The sequence below is a fragment of the Serinus canaria genome, chromosome 1 (genome assembly GCF_022539315.1).
Source record: "Serinus canaria isolate serCan28SL12 chromosome 1, serCan2020, whole genome shotgun sequence".
NCBI lineage: Eukaryota > Metazoa > Chordata > Aves > Passeriformes > Fringillidae > Serinus > Serinus canaria.
This window is the reverse complement of record NC_066313.1, coordinates 15298018-15323157: the sequence shown is the minus strand read 5'-3', so window position 1 is coordinate 15323157 and position 25140 is coordinate 15298018. Positions and strand designations below refer to the sequence as shown.

Genomic DNA, 25140 nt, shown 5'->3' with positions numbered 1-25140 from the left:
CAACTCTGCTTGCAAGCTGTACATCAGTCTTGCTGGGCAGTGGTGTATGTCAGAGGTCCACAGAGGATGGAAAATAAAACCAGAGGGCCCTGGAGACCCTGGAGTTTTTTCCCTTCACGCAAATTCCATTTGCCCCATTTCAACCCTCCAAAAATTATGAGACTTTGAAACTCCTGTGATATGGTTTACTTGTCTGGAAGTTTTGCCCATGTCTTTTTCCTCTCCCTTTTCCCTTACTGCCTCACTGCTGCATGCCCCAGCGACCCTCACATCTGGGGAGATGTTCCCATCACGACTTATTTATATTATCTTCTGTGGTCTCTCAGTCTGCAGAAGATCCTTATCACCAAAGCCATGTCATCTTTATCCTGCAGTAATACCTTCTTACACCAGGAGTTTCCACAATATCTGCCACTCCAAGTGATGTACAACATTCCAAAGCACTCCACAAATGTCTTGAGCACTGTAAACTTTGCATTCTTGCTCAATTTTTTGTCATTGCCCGCCAGGGCATCAAGCAGTGCCTGGGGACCCTGTCACCTAAGAGTGACAAGGTGAGCCGGGACTATGCCCAGGACTGTGCTCATCCTTCCAATCACTGATTCATAATATGGGTACAGCTGACTGCTTCATAGCTGGTCATATCTGGCTGGGTGAGGGTGAACTGTGTCTTTTACCCTGCTTTTGGGATGAATTTCACAGCTATTTGGGTCACTGGTAGCTGGTTTGGAGCTAGTTAAGGTATGTTTCTTTTGCAACTGTTCCTGAAGCTGCATCTTGCAACGCCAATGTCTTCATGGTCCAAGGTGAGGTGGACCTGAGGAAGATTTTGGCTGGAACCACAGGGGACTGAGCCAAGCCTAGTCCAGAGAGATGCCAAAAGCAGCTTCTTCTTTGAGTTCAGCTGAAGACACAGTACCTGAGAGCTGTAGGCACCATATGATGAGACTGATGCAGGACAGGACCTAGACAACTTCCCTTTTCTGCTCACCACCAGCATCAGCACCAAGACAAGCCAAAATCCCAGCATGTGAAACATCATCATAGTCTCAGCATCAAACTTCTCTCAACACTGAAGGAATAGAAAATGGGGCCAGAGCAAACCTCTTGGACCTCTTGTTCCTCATGTTTGTTTTTTTTTTAAAGAACAAGCTATAATCGGAGCAGGAGGAAATGGAGCATAAATATTAAACTTTGTTTAGTCTTGGGAAATATAATTTATACTCAGAGTTGGGCATCCTGTTGACATGATAGAACCTATTTTAAGTGTGAGGTGAGCACATGGTCAACCTCTAATCTTTTTCAAGTGATTAAAAACTGCCAGTTCTTCTTTTCTTGTCTTCTTTCTTTTTCCTAGTTTTCTTTTTTTTTAGATTTTTTCTTTTTAATGTAATTTCTAGAAAGCAACTGGGCTAACATCAGTTCAAGATAATGATACCTATAGACGCAGTGATGTCTTGGAGCATCTCAGCAGCTGGAAATTTTGCTTTCTCTTCATGCATTTTGCCTGTCTTCATGCCAGCCCCACCAACCAAGCCTGTTTGCCAGCCCCACCAACCAAGCCTGTTCACCTCTACTATGGAAGAATGGAATCCCATGAGACTTGGAGGGGTGAGGATATGGTGAAGATTGACTTTGTGTGACCAGCACTGACCTGTGGGCTTTTTGTTTTGAAGTGGAGCTTGCCAATTGCCACATCCTGCAGCCCTAGTACAGAAGAATGTAGGATTGGTGCATGGCAGGTACCAGCAGAAATTATTGTAGGACTGGTGCTTCCAAGCAGTTTTGGAGGCAAGATCCTACAAGTCTGCAGGGTGTGGTGTCCCTTCTGGAGTGCTCAGGTTCTTTCATGGGGTATACATCAGTGCTGTCAGATAACCCAGTTCCTCACATCAATCACATTGGGGGTTAGCTCTCTTGTGGGCACCCTTCCCTACCAAACCATATTGCTCCTTCCAAGCTGGATGTAGTCCTTGGGTGTTCTTTAGGGCCTGGATCAGGTTGGCTGCTTCTGTTCTGCTCAGTCCTTCTGCACTGTTCTATGACAGCTTTGCACGCTGTCCTCACCTTACTCAGGGCACTCTAAAAGAAAGTGAAACAATGATCTCAGGGTAATGGAGTCACCATCCAGAGGTAGATAACTGAGTGTTACACACCCGGACATGTCCAACTGCCACTAGAAAAGGGTGAGGTTTGTGTGGATTAGGCAAGGGATCACTCTATGGGAGAGATAACTTTAGTGGGAGAGATGTAACCAGAAAAGCCATCTGCACTTAGGTGTCACTGGGAATAAACCACAGGCTGACCCAAGCTTCTGCTGCCCACCAGAGATGGAGCCTAACAACAGCAGGATCTATAGGAATTATTCCTGCTGCTTCCATGTAGTCTGAAATTCCGTGTTGGGAGACTTCTTATCCTTTCTGAGATGGACTATTTTCCTATTAGCTAGCCATGCACCACCTGGGAAACACAGTTGGCTCTCCACCTCTAAGCAGCAGGTCCACTGTGATCCTCCAAGCTGGCAAGCAGGTTGTCCTGCTGTGGTGACAGGAGGGGGTACAATATATGCTTGTTCCTTGCTCAATCCATAAGCATTATAGCTTCAAATAAGCTATTGTGGGCTATGAAGCGAGTTTTGGTCCATAATAATAATAGTAACAACAACAACAATGCATATACAGCTACACCTGTACACAGGCAATAGTGGAGTAAAAATTGTTTCCTTTGTTACCATTGTGTACATATTGCTATTAAATGGATTAGTCTTATTACAATCTTATTGCAATAACATGAGCAAAGTGTATTTACTGAGATATATATCAAACCACATTTTTCACATCCGTAGATGTTTTCATCTTGACTCTCCCAGTATGCTGCAGTTCTGAAGTAACTCTGACTCAGAGGAGCTGGTGTGCTACAGAGAAAAAACCTGTTGCAGAGAAGCAAAAGCTGGAGCCTGCAAATGTTTAGCAGAATTCATGAACGTGTTTGGCACATGGTATAAAAGGACATAGCTTTCAGCTGATTTTAATAAGCAGATCTGGGAGAGAGGGACAGAATTGATGCTGTCTGGGAGAAGGGAGCCAGCACTTCATTTTTTGGGGTGAAAATTCCTGACCATTGTTACATATCTAAAAAAAAAAGAGTTGATAAAACACATGATGCAGAAGGAAAACCTCTCCTCTGAGGGAGATCACTCAGTTGAGATGTTTCCTGTAAATGCAGGGGAGAAGGTGGGAAGCTTGTAGTGGTCCCTGGGATGTTTTCTTTGATCCCTGGTGCCTGTGGGAGTTCCCCAGCTGGGTGGCCCAGGGGAGGTCTTAGCCTGGCTGGTGAAGCTGACTCAGTTTGGTCCTAATGCATCCACTGAAGAGCTGGCAAAACCCTGTGCGAGGTTGCAAACAAACATGCAGAGCCAGTGAACCCCTGCCCAGATAACCAGGCATGTGTATGCAGACAAAGACAACATAGACAATGTGCACGTCCCCTACCAACTTACACAATAGCATTGCATCTGAAATAAAAGGCAGCTTCACACTGTGAGAAACACCTTCACTTTTAAAATGTTAAAAGGTTTTGTAAACCTTAACAAAAAATACAATAAAGGACTGAATAAGGAAGAATTACAGCTCTGGAAGCCCCCCTGACTATCAGCCTTGTGCTCCTCTACCAAATGGATGCTCTGCCTTTTATATCCTTAGCCCTTCCCAAAGTTTTGTCAGTCAACCAACCCCTTCTCTGCTGTCCATGGGTGGAGAGTACATCTTGATTAGCAGTCAGGTGTTGTTACACTGCCCCTTTTGGTAATAAGCCAGCCTTCTCTAAATGCCCTGACTACTGAGGCTATTACAAGGGGGAGGGGAAAGAGGAATATGGGGGGGACATATTACAACAGCATCACTATACATTTTAACATCTACATAATATCTATCTTGTATTTGTGAGCGCCAACTATTACATTACATGTCTATAACAACACCCAAAGTAAAGAAAGCAAAATTCGTCCCACAGCCCTTCTTAGAAGGTATTTACATTATTACCCATTGAAGCATTAAATTGAATATATCCTTTCCCCCAAGGCTGTGTTTGGCCATCCCACTGCTGTGCCATGAAGACACAAATGGCCTGTTGGGACACCAAACATGATGTGCTCACCCTACTCCCAGATACCCTTTTCCTACACACCCCATCCTGCATGGACTTAAAATGTAAGGTTTGCAGGCAGCTCAGTGCCCCTGTTTAACCCCAACCCCTGAGAATCTCCAGGCTGACAGCTGTGGGACAGGCATGGATGACTTCAGAGACAAGCACGTGTCCCAAAGCCTGTGGAGGGGATTTTTTGTGGTATTCACAGACTGTTTCATGTGTCAATACGAGAGGAGCGTAGTTACCAGCTGAGAAACTGCAGGAAATAAGCCAAGGCTGAATGAACAAAATGGAGAATAAAGAGAAGAGCAGAGGACACATATATTTTAAAAGCATTACGGATGTATGTATTTACGTAGTCTGGGGAGCCTGGAAATATATAAGAGCTTATGACTGCAAAGGAATGAATTCAAGGACTAGTCTATGGGGAGTATTTTTTTTTCCCTGTGACTTCAAACTTCTCTCAGCGCTTGCAGAGTTTTAGTCAGCTGGCATGCAACAGAGGTACGACTTCCCCAAGGAAACTCTTCCTTGGCTTGAGCTGGAAAGGCTGCTGGGAGAGCCGGTGGAAAAAGGCTGCAAGCAGAGACGAAACCTTCTCCTCCTCCAGCCACAGAGCAGGTATGTGGAGATGTGTGTGAGCCCAGGAGCCTGCTGGAAAGTTGCACTTTCAGCTGTGGGAGAGATAGGGCTCTGGTGACTTTGAGCTGCAGCCTTTGAAACTAACACAGATGAGGAAGGTACTGTATAAATAAAATGTTCTGTGTTTATGAATAGGCTGAGGAACTGGCTAAGTACTCGGTGTAGATGGCTCTGTCCACCCAGTTTTATATTTAATCCATCAGGGAATTGCACTGTGTAAGTTAGATCATTTATATTAAGGAGGCACCAGTTAGTTTATAACAATACAGTTGCCATACACAGTATTTGTTATTATTCTTCATGTTTGCAGGAACAGACAAAGGGGAGATGATTGTTTTTTTTCTTTCTTCACAGGACTTCAGTCTATTTATGGTACTGCTGCATTACAGCCTTCTGAACTAGTAGTGCTGCAGAGATCAGCACTGTACACTAATTAAATGCCACTCAATCAGCTCTCCAACACTGAATCCTAATATAGCCTTGGGCAAATCACACAGTCCCTGGGTGAAATAGGCAAAATGCTCTTTGGCTGGTCTGCTCTTCTTCCTGTCAGTGCTGTCACTGAGCTCTCCCAGTTGGAGCATGAGGTGTGAGATGGCAGGGTTATTTTGCTGCCCTTAAGATCCTGACATCTTGAATGTCACCTTTGGGTGAATGATGGTTTACTGAGATGGTTTTGCTGGATCTGGACTGCTATCATGAGAATGAATGTTTAGGCAATATTTGGAAGTAGTAAAGTTTTAGAAAATCATCATTTATATTAAAATGACAGTAAATTTTCTAAGGCTAAGCCCAGTTGTAATTTGGATTAAAGTATTTTTGATAAAAGACAAATATGCTTCCCTTAAATAGAAGCAATAATTTGGCTTTGCACAACACTGACAATTTGGGTTTTTTACTAAGATATGTTAATTTATACTTTAAAATAAACTTATTACTCTAAAATGCTGAAATCCTCTAGTTTTCAGGAACAAAAATTTGCAACCTGTCATCTCTTTTTTAAGCAGATGGTTATATCTATCTTACTGACTGTATCAGTGCTTGGGCTTTTACTAATACAATTATGGGTGGATTCAAGTATGGATATCAGTATTATGTAAAACAAGTCTATCAGAAATAATTTCCTCACCTCATTTTGTTTCCTACTGGATTTTATAAAATTAGTACACCTTTTCCCAAATAGTGACCTCACTGTCTTTAAAAAATAATATTGCTGAATTAAAAGTTTATTTTATAAACTGGTGAGAAAATATCCTGGTTTAGTTCCTGAACTTGAATTTTGTTCTCCAGGGAGAGTATTTCATGCTTAGATAGTTCAATCTGCAAATGTCAGTACATGTAACTTTTTTCTGGTTAAAAATTTTCATTTTCCCATCTCCCTCTGTCCCTTTGCCCATCACTCATAAACTCTCCAGGCTTGTGGGTTACATTCAGTTTTTGTTCATTTACATTTTCTTTCCTGAAGAGAGTAGGAGAAAAAAGAGCGAATAAAATAGGGAACCTGGCTAAAACCTCAATAATTAGAAAAGTTAATTTTTGGTGGGGAAATGCTGTTGGCTGAACTTCTGATGAAGATGCACATGGAGAGAAGGCAGAAATAGAAGGAACGAAGGCAGCAGCTTCAAAAGACAGAAGAAAAGCCTTGTTGGCTTTACAGGAGATGGAGGAGTCTCTATTTTGATTTGTGGACTTGACACCAGGAAGACTAGGGGCTGCATCTGCCTGTGAGATGCCAAGCACAGTGTAGATTGCAGGAACAAAATAAACCAGGAGAATCAGCTTCTGGAGATTCTGGAGTTGTAGAGTGTCAGGAGCTGGAGCTGTGCCTCCTTCTCAAGGTCTTGTGGCTCAGAATGGCATTGGGTATTCTTTCTATAGGGTTAATAGGGTTAATATTAATGTTGTCTCCATCTCCCCTGTGGGATGAATGACCAGGGAGCTATTCCAGCCAAACAGGAGCAAGACTTGTCCCACTCCTGCATTTACAGTTCAGACCTACTTTCTAAGGCAGGAACTTGTTTTAGTTACTTCTCTAGAGAGTTTGATTTATAGAGCTTGACACAGGACTCAGATAAAAGCAGTGCCTTAGAAAGCAGCAGCATTATGAATGGACAGACTCCAAAAGGGCTGGAGACTCAAGACACAAAATTGTCAAGACATTTTCTTGTTTATCTGAAACCCTTGGGAACCTGCAGCAGTTCACAGACTGACTGGTAAGAGCCAGCAGCTAGGATTTGCTTTTCCTTCTTGCTCTGGGCCATGGTGGGGAAAGGGTTTGGAGGAGAGGTCTGATAAGGTGTTCCTCACTTTGGGTGACAGAGGATGAAATTCAACTGACATTGACAGAAACTGAGTAGGAAGTGACTGCTGAGACACCACTGGAAAATTAGGATTTTACAGAGTTTGCAGGTGCAAACCCTTTGTGGTGGGTTTCAGTGCTGGCCAAATGCCAGTGCACTCACTAGAATATACTTACTCATTTCCTGCTGTGACATAGGATTAGGAGGAAGGCAAAGTAGGCTCAAAAGTTAAAAGGATATAAATAAAACTTTATTAACAGTAACTTAAAAAAATATAATAAGAATCAGAATAAAACTTTTAGAACACTTTTCCTCCCCCTACAACCTTTTCTTTCTCACTCACAACACACAGAAATAATTCTAGAATAGCTTTTCTTCAGTTTACTTAGGGAGAGGAGTCCCTCTAGTAAATTTATGGAGACTTTTCTACAAGAAAACAGCTCTCTTGTGGCTTCTAATTTTCACTAATAGCAGCTGCCCAAAGAAATTAAATCTGCAATTGTGAACATTTTTCACAGCTTTCCCCACAGCTGTGTTTATGGGCCATGTAAAGTTATGGGATACTATTTTAAGGATGAGCTGTTCAAAAGCAAAGGTTCTCTTTATTTATTTCTGAGATCATCTTCATCTCTGAGAATAGAGGTCTTTTTCTTCTCTCCCTGGGGGCACAGGGTCTTCATCGCTTTTCTCTCTCTCTGTTCAAGCTTTTTATTAAATTAACAGCTATTTCAACATTTGCCTGCTTTAACACAGGTTTGAACAATCCATCCCCCCATAATTCTTCAATGCATTATAGGGAAAAAAAGTTTGATGGATCAATTAAATTTTTCTTTTTAACTTTATACGGGGATTTCAGTCCTAAGACTAAGGCATCTCCTCATCCCTCCCATCTGGGACTTGACTTCTTTTTCACTGACCTCGGTGTCTTTATGTTGCTTCTCTACATGCCTGCACTTTGTCCTTTTCTCTCACTCGCGGGAGGATTGAAGCACTGAAAGAGTTAGTATGTTACCCAGGGCCTGCAGATGGTCAGGAGGCCCTGGCCGGGCTCAGCAGCTTGCAGGGGAAGCTGTGTGGGCTGGGCTGGGGCGGTGTCCGGGATCTCAGCAGCCAGCCCAGATCTCAGCGGCCGGACCAAAGCTCAGTGGCCAGGCCAGAGCAGCACAGAGCTCAGCGGCCAGGCTAGATCTCAGCATCCAGGCCAGATCTCAGCATCCAGGCCGCAGCTCAGCGGCCAGCACCTGGGGAGGGGGGCCGATGGCTTCTCCTCCCCTGCCTGGTGGTTGTGTGCGAACCCCAATGGCTGCAGAATCTTGGTCGAGCCGCCCCGGTCCCGTCTGCTCCTGGGGCCCGGCAGAGCCCGGCTCGGTGGCGTGCAGGGCTCACCAGCAGCAGCAGCAGCAGCAGCAGCAGCAGCAGCAGCAGCAGCAGCAGCAGCAGCAGCAGCAGCAGCAGCAGCAGCAGCAGCAGCCCGGTGTCAGCAGCCGGAGCACAGCCCGGCCTCGGCCCCGCGGCCTCCCCTGCCCTGCCCTGGCCGCCAGCCCGTGGGCCCGGCTCCGCGGCACAGCCCGGCCGGACAGAGCCGGCCCAGCCGAGACAGGGGGGCCCGGTGGCTGAGTTTTGTTATAGATGGATAATGAGATGATTTGCTCTCACAATTAAGGGATGAATATTGTGTGAATATTGAGAAAAGCTTTAGTGATGTATAGTTCTGTTACTGTAGTTTAGATGTCCTCTGCTCTCCCCACAGTTCCCTTTCCCCCTGTATTGTTGCCATCAGACAGCCGGGGCTGTCTAGGACAGGTACAAAGGAGGCTGCACGTGTGTCCCTTGCATGGGGCAGTGGGGAATGGAAAAGCTCAGGGGGTGCTTGGGGGGTGCAGCATGGCAACACCTGACCTCCAATCCAGCTACAAGAGAGCAGTCTCCACTGATAAATGGCAAAGAAGAGCTGACTGACAGGCTTGGGGAGGGCTGGGCTGGCTGATGCCACCCCCAGGGGTATAAAAGACTGAGCATCCATCTTGAAGATGAACTGGCCACGTGGTATCCATGAGGGCAGTTCCCAGCACTGCAGCTTTTTCCTTATATAGTCCTTTGTTGTATTTTTGTTGAGGTTTAATAAACCTCTTTAAATTTTCAAAATGAGCAGTTGTTTCTCACAGTTACCTGCTCTCAGGTTGGAAAAGGCAAGGCTGAATTCCCGGGATTTTTCATTTTTAACATGGGAGTTCACAGAGGTGTATCAGCTTTCTCATTGTTTTAACAGATTGTCAATTCCCAAAGCTAATTACTGATTGGGTTTTTTTGTGAGACACGGAGGAAACTGCTAGCAGGTTCTCTTAGAACATCACTTCTGTGATGCGAAACCAGCATACCCTTTGGCATTGTTGGGATGGGACAGCCCTTGCTATTTTGTGGGCAAAAAAAGCTTGATTCTCCAATCTGTGTGTTGGAGATGATAATGACTAGGGCTTTGAGCAATGTGATCTAATGGAATGTGTTGCTGCTCATGGCAGGGGGGTTGGATTATCTACAAGGTTCCTTTCAAATTGGGCCATTGTCTGATTCTATGACCCAGTCTCTGACTGATGCAGGTGACACTTGCCCTGCAGATGTGTCTTACCAAGCCCTTACCATGCTAAAGTTTCAACACCACTTTAAAGTGTAAACTGCTGGGTAGCCCAAAGCCAAAAATATTGAAAATTTGGGAAATCAGCCAAATGCTTTGGAGTCTTTCAAACTGTTTGCTGCCAGATCTCCTTTGGGAAAGGACAAAGATGGCAAGGACAGCACTGATCTTTCCCACTGCAGCTGGTGTTGTCTGAGTGTGGTTTTATAGTAGCAAAGCCCTGAGCAGTAGAATCAGTGCATGCCCTTCCCTCCTGCTTTGGCATTTGTTTCTGTCCAGGCTCTTCTTTACAGTTCAGCTGGCACAGCTACCTGGTTACTCAGTAAAACAGCTTGAGGAGCAGAACTGGCTTTTTGAAAAGCACAAAATCTCTGCTATTTTTATCCCTGTAAATCCAAACTTCCTAAAGTGCTCTGAACATCCAGGTGTAGAAAAATTGGGTGCTGCCATCATCCTGGCCACTTGCTGCTCTTAATTAGAGATATTTGTGGTTAAAATCAGATCCAAATATCCTACTAAAAAAAAAAAGTACTTCTTCTCCTTGGAGACCTCAAATATTTGAGGTTTGCTTTGCAAGGCGTCTGTGCTTTTCGAATGCTATTGCACACTGCTTACAAGGCAAGCTCTAAACCCAGAGCAAGCAAAAGGCCTTTAAATCTCTGAATAGTACAGTGGTCCCCAGTTTCAACATCAGTTTCCTGCTTACCCCACGGGGATTGCAGACGGAGAGCTTGACTCCAGGGAGCGTGCCAAAGAGATGAAGTGAAAAACAGCACTGCAAAGTGAAGCTCAAGACATGAAATGCTTGGGGGAAGGTGATCAAAACGAACGTGATGAGAGCCCAGTCAAGGGAAACTTTTCTGAGATTGTGATAATCTCACTGCTTGATAGTTCTCCTGAGAGCTTAATGAGTATTTTTCTATCCATTGCACCTAATCATGCCCTCCCCTGTCGCCTTGTCGTAGTATTTTCATTGCTAGACATGGCACCTGGTCCAGTGAAAGGTGTCCCTGCCCATGGCAGGGGGGCTGGAACTAGATGAACTTCAAGATCCTTTCCAATTCAAACCGTTCTGTGATTCCATAAATCTGTGATTTATACCTGTCATTTCAGGGTGCATTACCAAGCAAACCAAGAGCCCAGCTCTTTGGTGTAATATTTCAGCCGTGGGAAAACTGTGTTGTGGCAGTTCAGGCTTGTTTCTCTGGGACAAAACAGCAGGATAATCTATGTAGAGATGGGTTTTCCTGAAGCAGGACTTAATTAGCAAAAGGAAATGAGGAAACCAGCTGCTCCAGCTCTAGAGGGCAGCACAAAATAATAAATAAAAAGCTGAACTTGGGCGATTTTGAAATCATCTTCTGCATGACAAAAGCACCCCTTTGTAGTGGGAATTCTTCCCACCGGATCCAGTATATTCAGCACTGTCTACTTACAGCCAAAAATTCAGCAGCTCATATGAAAATGCCTTTATGGAGGCCTTTAGCCCTAATTCCTGCCTCATGCCATGAAAATCCATCAAGGGTGTTGTAGCCAGCAATGGACCCCCCTCCTGCCAGCAGACTGCAATCACACTCTCAGTTAGTAGCATGACTGCAAAAAGAAAAGTTATTTCTTCCAGAACAGGTTTCCAGATTTTGGGGTTTATAATTATCGGCCATGAATTTTAAACATTTAATCCGCAAGCACTGTTTCCTTAAAGATGCAGAGAGGGATTTAGGTGCAGGAGCCTACAACCCTCCAGGAATGTAACTTGCAGACACACCCAAAATAAACACACTGTCATGCCCCACGCACACAGCCAAACAATGGCATCGCCAATAAGTTGCTTTTTCTCCAGAGAAAACCCACAGCCTGATCCTGACAGTTCCTCTGGCAAAAATCCCCCTGTCTCTCCATGCCTGCCCCAAGGAAGGGCTGCAGGATGTCACACAGTAGCTGACTCCGTCCGGAGCACAGCGGTGGCTAGGACCCAGCAAGAGCCCAGGGAGGAGTGGAGAGGAAGACAAGCAACATAATTTAAAGCAGACACTGTCCCAAATAAGGTTATTTCCCTGAAAATGCCTTCATTCTGAAGTTATGAGTGAACCTCTAGGTGTCCTGAATGGGTGAACATGAACCTGAAGAATAATTGCATCGATACCAGGACTGAATCGATTTTGAAGAGCTGGACATGCTTTTTAAAGAGATGATAAGCAGTGTTTGGGGATGCAAGGAACCCTTGAAACAAGGTAAATGTGAAATAGTCACTCTTTACCCCTGAAGGCTCTAACTTAACAGGAAAGAGTCTCGTGTGGAAAAGGATCAGACCCTGGGGAGTGTGGTTTTTTTTCTGTGTGTTCTCTTGCGTTTAACTTTTCTTGGCACAAGAGAGCATCTCCGTTAATTGTCTAAGCAATAACAAAAATTACGCTTGGGGGAAATCTGGAAAGTGCTGCTTTTATTAGCTGCAAACAACATCTGTGAAGTAGTTTCAGGATTAGTATTGTGATAGAGATGGAAGCAAACGTTGTTCTGAAGTGGAAACTGGGAGTAAATGGTTATTATTCTATAATTTGAAATTTGTATTGAGGCAAATTACTGGTCTTCTCTGCCTTCTCTGCCTTTCCTACTTTTAAATAGGCATGCTGACATGGTTAGGCTATGCTTTTTCTAGAATTATTTCACTGACTTATTAATATTCCTTGGAGATGATATTGACTTAAACCACCTGTATTTTTTAGCTAGGGTTGACACTGTGTGATTTTTGAAGTGCTGTGATGGAAATCTGTGGATTTAAATAGGTTTCAGAGCTCAATCCTCTGAGTTATGCTGGGGTTTCTATCACAGCTTCCAGTGGGAGCAAACTGGCACTGATCATGAAGCTACTTCAACTCTAGGAAAGCCTCAAAGCAACAAAAGCTCCTTTAAGTTGAGTTGTTGCTGTTGCTGCTCCCAAACTGTTTTTGTAAGCTGTGGATGGAGAGGTCAATGTCAACAGGAAGGGTTTAATGTTGGTAGATGTCCTCTTGCACACCAAGGGAATGGGGGTCCTGTCACCCTGGGCTTAGCACTGGGAGAGCATGGGGAGATGCTGAGACCTGCCCAGAGGGTAGAAAAGAGGGGGATGCACTTATGTGTCACACCTAGAGGTTGCTAAGAAGGATCTAAAGGTTGTTCAGAGAAGAGCTATGCAGGAAAAGCTCCTCCACTGGACAGCTGAACTGAAAGTTACCCTAGGAAGGGATTCTCCTGGAGCAAGGAAGTTGGGCTGTACTATGACAGGTCAAGAGGAAGTAGCTTCAGGTTGTGCCAGGGGAGGGTCAGTTTGGATATTAGGAAAAGTTTCTTCACCACAATAGTTGATAAGCACTGGCACAGGCTGCCCAGGGCAGTGGTGGAAACCCCTTCCCTGTAGGGATTTAACAGATGTGTGGATGTGGCACTTGGGAACATGGGACAGTGGTGGCCTTGGCAGTGCTGGGAGAACAGTTGGAGTTGATGGTCTTAGAGGGCTTTTCCAAACTAAATGGTTCCGTGAGGACTGAGTCTATGTTGCCTCATGCTGGAAGAGGCCACCACATCATTGGTGAGCTCCAGTATGTGACAGCCACCTTAGAAACACCTTGAGGGACAGCTTCCTTGCTTATTACAGATTTGCCTTACACAGCAAATTATTATATCTTTTTTTTTTTTGTGTTCAAATACATAAATTTCCCAGTTGCTTTATAAACCTAAAATTTAGGAAGTTACAAAGTGTGTTAAGACTCTGGATTGTGTCAGGTTTATTGTTTAAGAGGCAAAGAGACCTTTTTTTGCACTGACAGTGTGACAAGGGAAGACATGGCAGAGCACATGGGCCACATACTGTTCCTCAGGGTGGTGCCCTGTTGTGGCTAATATCTTCAGCTTAATTCATTTTATCTGTACAGAAAGGATTTCCCTTTGAGGGTTTGGAGAAAAGCCTTGTAATCATTGTTCATCTTCTATCGCCACCTCAGCAAACTAATACTCAAATGATAAAAATAGATTTCTCCTCCATAAAGGAGGTCCCAGCTGCTCTAAGCATGGGGAATGAAGAACAGAGGGGGACAACAGAAACATTGTAGATGGTGATATTGGCAATTCCTCCTTCCATCAGATTAATTCAGCATATTTTGCAAACATTGATTTAATGGTAGAGAATTAACATCCATGGTTTGGTTTTAACAGCGAGGAGAACACTTCTGATCCCATTACTGAGACCCATTTTTTCACCTTGGGGTCACAGGTCATCATCCATCACTGGGGTTTTCTTGTGAAATGGAAGGAATTCATAAACTGTACACAGAGTAGCTGAGGTCTAATCCTTCCCAGTTTCTCTATTCCTAGTACACAGCTCTGTTCTCTGGTTTGGGAGGATAGAAATGGGCAGATTCCCATCAGGAACTTGTTGGCATTGCTGTTCAGTGACCGTCAGTGCTGTAAGGTGCCATCAGCTGCATCCATCAAAGTGACTAAGCAGAGGGATCTCCTTCAGCTGAGAATGATCTGATCTCTTTAATTTCCAGCTATTCAATGCTTTGTGGGTGGAAGCCACTGAGCAGCACTACATGTTGCCAGTGGCTTGTGCCTGGGATTTGGGTAAGCATTTGGAGCTGTTTGAAGCAGGAGTGCTTGCCTTTGGCTTTGGTTCTGTTTTTCCCTATTGTCCAGCAACAGGCCTTCCAGAGGTGTTTCTGCTTTTGCAGTTCTGTGCTCTTTCATGGAGTGCTTTCCAAACAGTTAAACTCTTATGAATTCTGTTTCACACAAATCCATTATATTTTGTATCTGTCTCTTTGTAAGGCTGACGATCTGTCCTTGTCCATGGCAGGGGGATTGCGCCAAATGGCTTTTAAAGGTCCCTCCCAACCCAAGCCTGAGAGAGTTCAAGAAGCATTTGGACAACACTCTGGGACACAGGGTGTGACTCTTGCGGATGGTGCTGTACAAGACCAGGGATTGGACCCAGTTAGTTTTGTGGGTTCCTTCCAACTTTACATATTCTGTGATTCCATGGAGCATATGGTTCTGTGATCTCCTATCAAATGTATTTATAAGCCTGTCCATACCTGGAGTGTGTAAAATGAAAAATATCAGTCCACTCTTGTTCTGGTTTGAAAGCAAAACCAGTGAGAGACTCCAATTCAGAAATACAATTTATTAGGAAAAGGAAAAACACCAAAAATACATGCAGTAATACAAAAGAAAAACCACTGACAGATTCAGAATACAACCTGACACCCTGCTAGTTAGGGTGGTGGTGGCAGTCCAGACAAAATGGTCTTCTTGAAGTGGTGATCCTGTTGACAAGGTCTGGTAGTTCTTGTCCTCTGGCAAGCAGTGGCTAAGGGCAGCATGTTCTGTCCCAAACTCCAGATTATATCCGGGTGCGGATGTTTAGCTCCTTCCCCCTGGGCAGAGCATCTCCCAGTGGCTGATATCATTCTGTGAGTCTTGGGGTGGGTCCATTAAACAGAATGGCTCTCAGAGGGAGTTATCTCTGAGTCATGGGCAAGGCATTGATGGGCCCATTAACAGGAGAGAAGGAAAAACAGTGCCCCTCCAGATTTCAACAGCTCTTGAGGATGGGAGGAGAATACATCTTCATATTGTAACCTAGGACAATCCTTAAGCTGTTGGTGTTAACTCAACAAGGATACACATGTAGAAGCTCTTTCACACTCTGGGATAAGAGGAGTAGAAAGTGTTGTGGGTGGAAAAGATAACCGTTCCCACTTCTGGGTGTTACTTAGTGGCATGTATTAGCTTTGCTCAGGACATGGCACCCAAAACTTACACCCAGTTGAAAGCACTGGTGCTGTGTCTATGGGGTGTGTGAAGACAACTCTGTCCTCAGTAGTTTTCTTTCTCCATGATGCCAGACACCCTGTCCAGCTTGAACATCTGGACTTTACTGAGTGTCCTGGATATCATTTAGGCTGCAGCTGAAATCACACTGGGGAAAATCCATTAAATGCCTTGGACCTTCCTTTCAAGTCCTCAGAGATGGCTTAATTTATTGCACTGCTTGTGTCCTTCTCCATGTTGGATGATGACCTGTTGCCACCTTTTGCATATGTTGACCACTGTGTCCTGTATGAAATCTAACTGTAATTATTGTTATCCTCAGAGCCATGAAACTGTACATCATCTTCTTCCTGGCAGTGGTGAACAAAGAAACCTCTAACTACCAACTCCCCGAGGGGACATCCTGTGAAATGGTAAGGCTGTCTCTCTACCTAGGTCCCTTGAGATCCTGAGTGAGGTTGGGATTCCCTTGTTACAGGCACTGCATTCCCTTGTTACAAGCAGCTGCAGTCCCTGAGAAAGGAAACCCCCAGGACTAGGCTTCCTGAGATGGCAGAGGTGGGATTTGCAGGTTTAGGGGATGCTTAGCAGTCTGTCCTCAGGCTGTGTCCTTGTTGTAGGGACAGCACACAAAGGGGAGGGGGAGGAAGGACAGGCAAAGAAGGGTCACTATCTCAGCTTTTTTCCTAAGGAGGAGCTGGTTAAAAGAAATTTGACTTCATTTCCCTAAGATTGTGCAGGGTTTCTGTGGCTAAGACAGAGAAAGAACTTAGACTTAAAATCAATTTCTTTATATCAGTTGTTCTTTGAATTTTCATTAAAACATCTTCTGTGAAATTCTTCTATACCAGTTCTTTTGTAATAACAAGCAGACAGACTTCCTCTGCCCTGACACAGCATTTCTGCCAGAGAAGTTGTACCTGACTTCTGCTGGAGCAAAGAGAAATGACAAAGAGAGCAAAGAGAAATGACTCTTGCTCCAGTAAAAAAAAAATTTGCTTCTTGAATTTTTGCAAGCACCTGATACAATATTATAAATGTTATTTGCAACTGAGCTTTCTCCCTTCCCTCTCTAAGTACTTCTGACTGTACCAGGATGTTTAAAAATACATTTTTTCCCCCCTTGAACACTGAAGCTGTTCAGCACAAATCCTCAAGAATTTCCAAAATAGGGAAAAAATAATTTGCTAGCTGTACACATCTCCCCTGTGGGACTCATTCCATTCCTGCCCACCCTGCCATATTGCTGCACTTCCTGAATTCCATAGAAATGAAGACCTAGTGTATATTTAAAAAGATCTTGGGAAGGTGACTGGGTAGCTCAGCTCCTTGGCTGGAGAGGGAACACTGATGCAGCCACTGTAAACAGGACAGCCTGGGTCCCGTGTCACAGTCACATGAAGGCTGGATGAACCACGCAATAATCCAAGCAGTTTCATCCTATTTCTTGATGGGTCACAGACCAGGCTGATTGCTGAGAAGTAAACACATGCTTGCTTGCACTACTCCACTGTCAGCTGCTTTCATCAAGCCAACAACACAACTACACTGGGATGAAATGAGCCCTGACAGAAAACACACTGCAGTCAGGGGCCAGGACGCTCATCTGACATAAATCAACAGCTCAGTCAGTGTTGCTAATGTTCATACTGATTGCCTTCCTTCACTGGTATTTGGTGTGCATTTAAACAAGCTCAAAGAAAGAAGGAGCTACTGGATTAGCTGGTTAGCTGTCATTGACAGTCCTGCATTGCATCATAGCCTCACTGTTTTATACGGTACTTTCCCTGTGGTGACACCTTTAGAATAGCAAAGGCTCAGAAATGGAAACTTTAATCTCAAATATCACAGAAGAGGCATGAGTCAGAAACCTGTGCCACTTTCTGAGTCACCACTGGTGGTTCTGTTGCTGAACTAAATTCTCCTACAAGAGGTCTTAGGAACTAAGCAATCCCTACCAGACCCCTGACGTGGGGGTGAACTGCACTGATTATACCAGTTACAGCTCATCTATCAGTTTGTGAGACAATAAGGAACAGAACAAATGTCAGGACATTCTTCCTAACTCACATTATTTGCCAAGGATAGGCAAAGCTTCAACTGTATCATATTTTACTTCCCAAAGAAAGATGATTTTGCTAATTCCTGTTAATTGGCAAAGGAAGAAAATTCAAATAATTCATAGAAGGGAAGGGATTTTAGAAAATTATATTTTACCTTGCTTTGAGGTGATGCAAGGACAGATGCATAACCAGATGTCATAGATCAGCTGATGTGTGGTACCTGGGCAAAATGCTAAGGTTTGATTGTGTAGCTATGCCTCTACCTGAGCAGCTCTTCTAAGAATGGTCAGGGACATCGTGCTAGTACAGGTCAGTGCCAAGTGGCTCCAGCCCAGATTCTTGGTTCAAATGTTCATGAATTGATAAAGGAGAACTCAAGGGCAGGCTTGAGTCCAACTCCTTTTTGTAGGGCTCTTACTGAGGTGGCTAACAACTTCCACCCAGTGCTGAGCAGTGAAGAACTGGAGTCAGAAACCAAATGATGCTCAGCTTTTGAACTGTTGGGTAATTTATTTTTGCCAGCATCTTAATGGGACCAAGTGGTCCTCACCCTCCAGTACTTCTTGACAATGAAACAAACTGAAGGCAGCACTGGCAGAGGTGATGAAGTCAGAAAATGAGATTGACTAAAGTCTCTTTTCCAGTCTCAGGCTACCAGCACATTGGACTAAGGGGTGAGAGGCGAGGAGATAAACCAAACAGATGCTGTTTGCTCCATCCCACAGAGACATGCTTCATCTTTTTTTCCCTACTGCTGATGACAATGAAATTCATGCAGTTTGAGCCTTGGGGGAGAAAATATGGTGCAGAAGAGACAAGATAAGAAATTTAGTGAGGATCAAAATAGTCAGTGAAAAGGAAGGAGAGTTTAAAAAGAAAAATGAGAGGGGAAATGTTATAGGAACAAATGGCAGACAGTGGGAGTTGTAGGTTTTATTAGTCCCTTTAATCACTGGGAGGGTTCCATGGTTGCAGATTAAAAACCAAATCATGCAAGATACATGGTGAACAGTGGCTGACTTCTCCCCCATCAACTTCATTGAAAAGCAGATTTTTGGCATTGGCAGGAGTTGCATCAGGACTTTGGTAAGATTCTAGCTGCCCAGGGGAATGGAGGGTGCTCAGCACTTGCTGGGATCTGGCTGACAGTGTGAGAAGAAACCTGGCATCTGCTTTAGGATGCAAAGCAGTTTCTGCTTTTTCACTCTGGATTTTTGTATCCTCCTAGCTTCTTCCTCTTCCACAAATGAGTAAGAAGAGGTTTCCTGCCCTGCTATTCATGCCTAGGAAATAAGGCCAACTCTGAGCATAATTTAACTCAAAATGAGGAATTGTACAATGACTTTGGAGGAAAGAAATATTTTCAGGGAGAAGTCAGAAAATTTCCTTCTTTTTTTATTTCTGATTTTTTTAGCTGAGGGAGATTTGAGTGAGTTGGAGGGAAAAGAGGAAGGGGGTTAAGTTTTAATAGGCAATTTACTTGGGATCATTAGGAAAAATGTGTCATGGGAAGCGCTTGTGTTAACATCTAGGTTTGAAGAACAAGGGGCCACGGCGCGGGAACAGGGGGGGGGTCGCCAGATCTAAGAGGAGGCAAAAAGAGATGCACAAACGGCGGAAGAGGGCAGCAAGGCTGGAAACAGACGAGGACGGAGGAGGCACAGCAAAGGGCAGAGAAATAAAAAAGAGGGATGGGAATGAGCGGGGACGGGAATAGGGCGGAGGGCGGAAAAGCGGGGGGAAGGAAAGCGGGCCACGGCGGCGACCCAGAGAAGGGAGGAAGGCATACAGAGCGGGCGGGCGGCGGCGGCGGGCGGGCGGCGGGCGGGCGGGCGGAGGGCGGGCGGTCGGGAGGCGGGCGGCTGGATGCGGGCGGGGGGCGGGCGGGCGGGTGGGCGGCGGGCGGGCGGGCGGAGGGAGGGCGGGACGGGCGGGCGGGGGGCGGGGAGGGCGGAGGGCGCGGGAGGGCGGAGGGAAGGGCGGGAGGGACGGGCGGAGGCGGAGGGGCGGGGCGGGCGGGCGGGGAGGGACGCGGCGGGAGGGTGGCGGGAGGGGAGGGGCGGGAGTGAGGGCGGGCGGGAGGGCAGGGAGGGCGGGAGGGAGGGCGGGGGCAGGGAGGGGGAAGGAAGAACAGGAAACGGGAAAGGATAGGGAAAGAAGGGAAAGGAAGGGTACCGGAAGGGCCACAAGGCAAAGTGGAAAGGAAGGGAACGGACGGGAAAGAAGGGCACGGAAGGGAAGGAAAGGGAAAGGGAAGGGGAAAGGGAGGGACAGGACAGGAAAGGACAGGAACGGAAGGAAAGGAAAGGACGGAACGGCAAAGGAACGGAACGTGAAAGGGAACCGGGCAAAGGGGGGGGAGAGCAAGGACAAGGAAGGGAAAGGAAAGGGAAGGGCATAGGGAAAGGAAAGGAGAAGAAAGGCCAGGAAAGGGAAAGGAAAAGGACAGGAAAAGGTAAGAAAGGAAGGGAAAGGGAAGGCACCGGGAACGGTCTAAGGCAAGGCAGGTAACAGGCCAGGCCCGGCCCGGACAGGACAGGAAAGGGGCCAGGCCCCGGAACCAGGGAACGGCCTCGGCCCGGCACAGGACCGTCCAGGACAGGACAGGACGGCCGGGCCCGGCCCGGCACGGGACCGGCCCGGCCGGAACGGACCAGTCCCTGCCCTTCCCTCCCGTTCCCTTCCCTTCCTTCCCAGTAAGAACAAGACTTTTTTCACCAGTAAAATTAAATGCTGCCAAGACCGTCCCATTCCATTTCATCCTGCTGTGGGTGTTTCTAACAGGCAAACCCAGAACTGATGGTTTGTAGGATGGTGGGTTCTTGTTTCCAATGTTCCTTATGAACACACACATAAATTTTGCTCTTCTGCTGGGAATTGGCCTGAAAAGGCCTGACCCTAACTGCACCTCCCATCTTTTTCCTTCTCGAAAACTGAATTTACATAATTTGTGTTTTCAGTGTTGCATCACAGTGTCTTGTGTGGGTGGCTTCATAAGGCATGCTCCCCATGCAAGTAGAAGGGAATTGTTGCCTTAGGAAAAGGAGAGACATGGAAGACAAAAGTGGCATGAGTTTGGAGATTGGTGTCAGAAATGTCTCAGTTGTTGAATGACCCTATTTGATTAAAGCTGTCTTGCTTAACTAAGCCATGGCTAAGGAAGGGCGTATTTGAACATGTGACTGTGAAGGAGAGACAGGGTTTGTGCTATAGGATCCTTACAGGTTTTGTACCTCCTTGCTCTGGAGCCCATTTTGCCAACAGAGTGAAGCTCTTCCATCACTGCTCACTACTGCAAGCAGAGTCTGCAAAATCTAATACAGTGATGAAAGTGAGAAAATTAAACATCAGCACAAAAATGAGGAAAAGGTGCTTGATTGCAGAGAAACTCAGAACTGTTCAAATGAGTCCAGGAGAAAGGTACAAAAAGGAGAACTTTTAGTAGGTATCACATGCAAATTAAACTCTACTGTTTGAAGTCAGAAATCTCTTTAAAATGAAATGTTAGCTGCAAAGGAGCTAATTGGGATTGTTGCTCTTGCTGTCTGAATGCTCAGAAAAAGTGATCAGTGTTTCAGAAGCAGCATCTGCCTGGATGCTGAGTGTTATTTTTCTTATATTTAATGCAAAGACATTTTTCATTTGTCATGTGACAATTCCTTTTCTCCTTTTCTGGCAGGCAAACTCTCAGGCATTTTGCCACAACAAAGACCTCCACCACATCCCTCGTGAACTCTATCCGAATGTAAACAAAATAGATCTGTCGGGAAATCTGATTCAAAGCATTCCTGAAATGTCATCATCATTTTACACTTCCCTTCAGTGCCTGGATTTAAGCTCTAACCAGATTAGTTTCATCATGCCTGGAGTCTTTGAACACATGAAAAGTTTGCTGGAAATAAATTTAGCCAACAATCACTTATATGAGCTTGCTCAAAATGGTACAGAGGGGATTGGACTCTTACCCAAGGTGGAAGTACTGGACTTGTCCCACAACAATCTATACAATGGGATGGCTGAGTATTTCATTAAAGAAGCTCCAGCACTGCAGTATCTTTCCTTGGCAGACAACAGTATTATTATGATTTCACAGAAGATGTTTCAGGGATCCCCCAATCTTGTGGAGATAGATCTTCAGAGCAACATCATCATGGAAATAGAAGAAGGTGCTTTTGAGACTCTAGTGAGCCTGTCCAAACTCAATCTCTCAAAGAATTCAATTACTTGCATCTCTAATTTTAACCTCAAGCAGCTGGAGATACTTGACCTTAGCAGGAACAGCATTGAGACCTTCCACACTACAAAATCAGATGATGAATATAGCTTAAGGTGTTTGGATCTGAGTGAAAACAAACTGTTTCATTTCCCAGTGTTCCCTCAGGTAAATAAGCTGGTAACTCTGAATTTATCAAAGAATTTAATCCAGCTCACTGCTGAATCCCCTCATAATAAAATGGACTATGTGAAAAATGAATGGCTAAATTCTTCTTTCCATCTTCTTGACCAGAAGCAAAGTAGAAACAAAAGTTCTCTTTATTTATCCCAGCTTGTATATTTAGACTTAAGCTATAATGAAATCAAATCCATTCCAGATGAGTTCTTTGAATCAATGTTGTCCCTTCACACCCTTAATCTCAGTAAAAACTGTCTTCAGGCATTTGCAGTGAGTTATGACAGTGCACTGATCTCTTTAACTGTCCTTGACTTGAGCTACAATTCTTTGCAGAACCTTCTCCTTAATGCTGGTGCATTGTCAAATTTGAAGGATCTCTACATTCAAAACAACTATCTTCAAACACTGCAGTTTGACATCTTCTCAAATCTTCCCAGCCTTAGACTGCTTAATCTACAAAGCAATAATGTCAGCCTTTGCAGCATGTACTCAGGATTGGCTAAGCAAAGACTTGCTGGAGAGGAAAGTGGTTGTGTGTCCTTTGTCAATTCTCCTACTCTTCAGTACTTGTACCTAGCTGACAACATGCTGAACATCCTGCCAGCATACAGCTTCTACAAGACTTCTCTGGTTGTCTTGGACCTCTCCATGAACCCTGGAATGAAAATAGAACTTAAAGCATTATCAGGTCTGGAAAAGTCTCTGGAATGTTTGTATTTATATGGTAATAGCCTGATAGATTTAAATATTGACTTGCCTTGTTTTAGTCACCTTAAACATTTAAACCTCTCTGAAAATCAGCTGAACTGGCTGCCTAAGTGGAGTAGTGACTCTCCACTAGAAGTTCTGGACCTACGGAACAACAGGTTCAGTACATTACAGAACAGCAATATTTTAGCATTAGAAAATTCACTAAAAAACTTGTATCTCACCGGGAACCCACTCAACTGCTGTGGAAATATCTGGCTTTCATCCATGATCCAGAACAAAAATGTCCAGATCCCCAACGTGGAGCATTTAACATGCCAGCACACTCAGAATTTCGGGTACCAGGATGAAATGCACATCAAGAACTTTAGACCAGAAGACTGTGAAAAAGAGGATTTGAAGAAAATCAACTTCCTTACTATATTAACATTTGTGTTGGTATTATCTGTGATCATCATTGGTGTGGGTTCATTTTTTTGCTTCCGCAGGCAAAACTTTACCCATCAGTTTAAAGCATAGTAACACAAAATGTCTTGAAAACTGAAGAAATCAGGTGCTACACTGACAGTGTGTAGAAATAAAGGGTAAAATTCTCATCTTTGATTTTCAGCTGTGGATTTTAAATGCTTTTGATGTGCCCCTGAATTACACCACTGGTATGGGTTGCAGGGATTTGAAGGAGAATTTGCCATGTTTTGCAAATCCATGGTTTAACTCAAAGAGGAGAAAATCTCTTTAGCCCTTGTGTGCAATATATATTTAACTGAGTTTAATGTGAAGAAAGTCATCTCTGGGGTGAAAGCTTTTTTTTAAAAAAATCCTGGAGCATGAATTTCAACCAGCTGACATTGAACTGAAATGCTTATATTTCTGAGAAAAACTGTTGGAAAATCACTGCATGTGATTGCATTTCAATGCAGAAGAACAGTATATCTATTTTTAAAGGCCAAGGGAGGTTAGACTGCAAAAAAGTGTTTTGAAGATACCAGTGTGAAATAATGCATAGGGAACAGAGTCCTGGGCCATTATTCAGATCTGTCTTTCTACTGTCTTTCCCTAAAAGTATATTATTGTCTAGAAGATGTGCTGCAAGAAAAGTTCCGTAGGTCCTCATTCTGTGATGTGTTTAACATGGCTAGCCTGTTGCGTTGCTAGAAGTTGACACTGACAAATGTTATGTCCCATGGTCTCACAGAAAATTCACCCTTTTGGAGGGAACATGACAGTGAGTGGCAGCCAGACCTGCTAACAGGGTTCAGCAGCTTTGAAAAGGAACTATATCAGGTCTTCTGTTATTGCCAGGAACTGTCCATTCAGGCACATAGAAGTAGTGGTCAAACTGAAACCTGAATAGGTAAATAACTCAGAGTCCAATTGCTGCTCCATTTCTGTTTCTTCCAGCCTGTGAATGTCAAAACTACCACACTACAAAAGGGTGTATAATTATATTTTTTAAGCAATTGTGTATGAAACTGGCTGGTGGTTTTCATTGTGGAATTTTGTACAATAAAAACAACTTTGAATTTTGTAAAAAGCACAAGGCTGTGGATATATTAAAGCACTAGCTTGGAATACTCCACAGATGAAAAGAAATGTTTTCCTATTTTTCTATGGTATTTAGACTCCACATAAGACCTTTATCTTCTGGTTCTGAAGCAGAGACAGCTGCTTCATATAATAGAATATAACCAATGGAGAATAAGGAGATGTGCTGGAGATGTAGGCAAGAATCTGGGACAGGTTGCCCAGAAAAGTTGTGGCTGCCCCATCCCTGGATATATTTTAGGCCAGATTGGATGAGGCTTGGAGCAATCTGGTTTAGCAGAAGGTGTCCCTGCCCAGGGCAGGGGATTGCAACAAGATGATCTTTAAGGTCCCTTCCAAACCAAACCATTTTGTGATTTCTGTGATCCTGTGAATTTGAGCAAACCATCAGCAGCAATAGGGACTGATCTAACATTTATGGAAGCCAATGGCTTGAGCACTTAATCTTGTAGAAAGCTTGCACAAGCAGCAATCCCAGGGATTAGCTGGAAGCTCAAAAACAAGCTGAGCTGTGCGCTCAGATGCTGATTTGCCACAGACTGAGTTCATGGCTGTCATCGTTTGAGCCTGGCGCAATGCCAGTGCCCCCACGAGAATACCTCTTTCCCTGGCATCCACTGTGAGATGTGATCAGAGACAGAGCAAAGCAGGCTCCAACTTGAGGTTGAAAGGGAAAAAAAACTTTATTAACCTAAAACTACAAAGAAAAACACACAAAACACATAGAACACAAGATGAAAACCTTCCAAATTTCTTCCTCCTCCCCCCACCAAATTTCCAATTCCATTACCACCAAATCCACCCTTTAGATAACCAATTCTCAATTCCTCGAGAAGAGAGGAGTCCCTCTTGCACCATGGACTTCCCCAGGAAACAGTCGAAACCTCTTGTGTTTCTGTG

At 44.5% G+C, this 25140-nt stretch overlaps 1 protein-coding gene across 2 annotated transcripts; it reads left to right on the top strand.

Annotated features, from left to right (window-relative positions):
• The first annotated feature begins 4272 nt into the window (after positions 1-4272).
• On the top strand, positions 4273-24266 carry LOC103823765 (transforming growth factor beta activator LRRC32-like). 2 transcript variants are annotated; one of them, XM_030233946.2, is made up of 3 exons: positions 4273-4767; positions 15854-15944; positions 21274-24266. In XM_030233946.2, the coding sequence occupies exons 1-3, from the start codon at positions 4640-4642 to the stop codon at positions 23212-23214; spliced, it is 2160 nt and encodes a 719-aa protein (XP_030089806.2). In that variant the 5' UTR covers positions 4273-4639; the 3' UTR covers positions 23215-24266. The 2 variants fall into 2 exon arrangements, with proteins under 2 accessions (XP_030089806.2, XP_009097152.3); XM_009098904.4 differs by lacking the exon at positions 4273-4767 and adding an exon at positions 11549-11951.
• Positions 24267-25140: the final 874 nt, after the last annotated feature.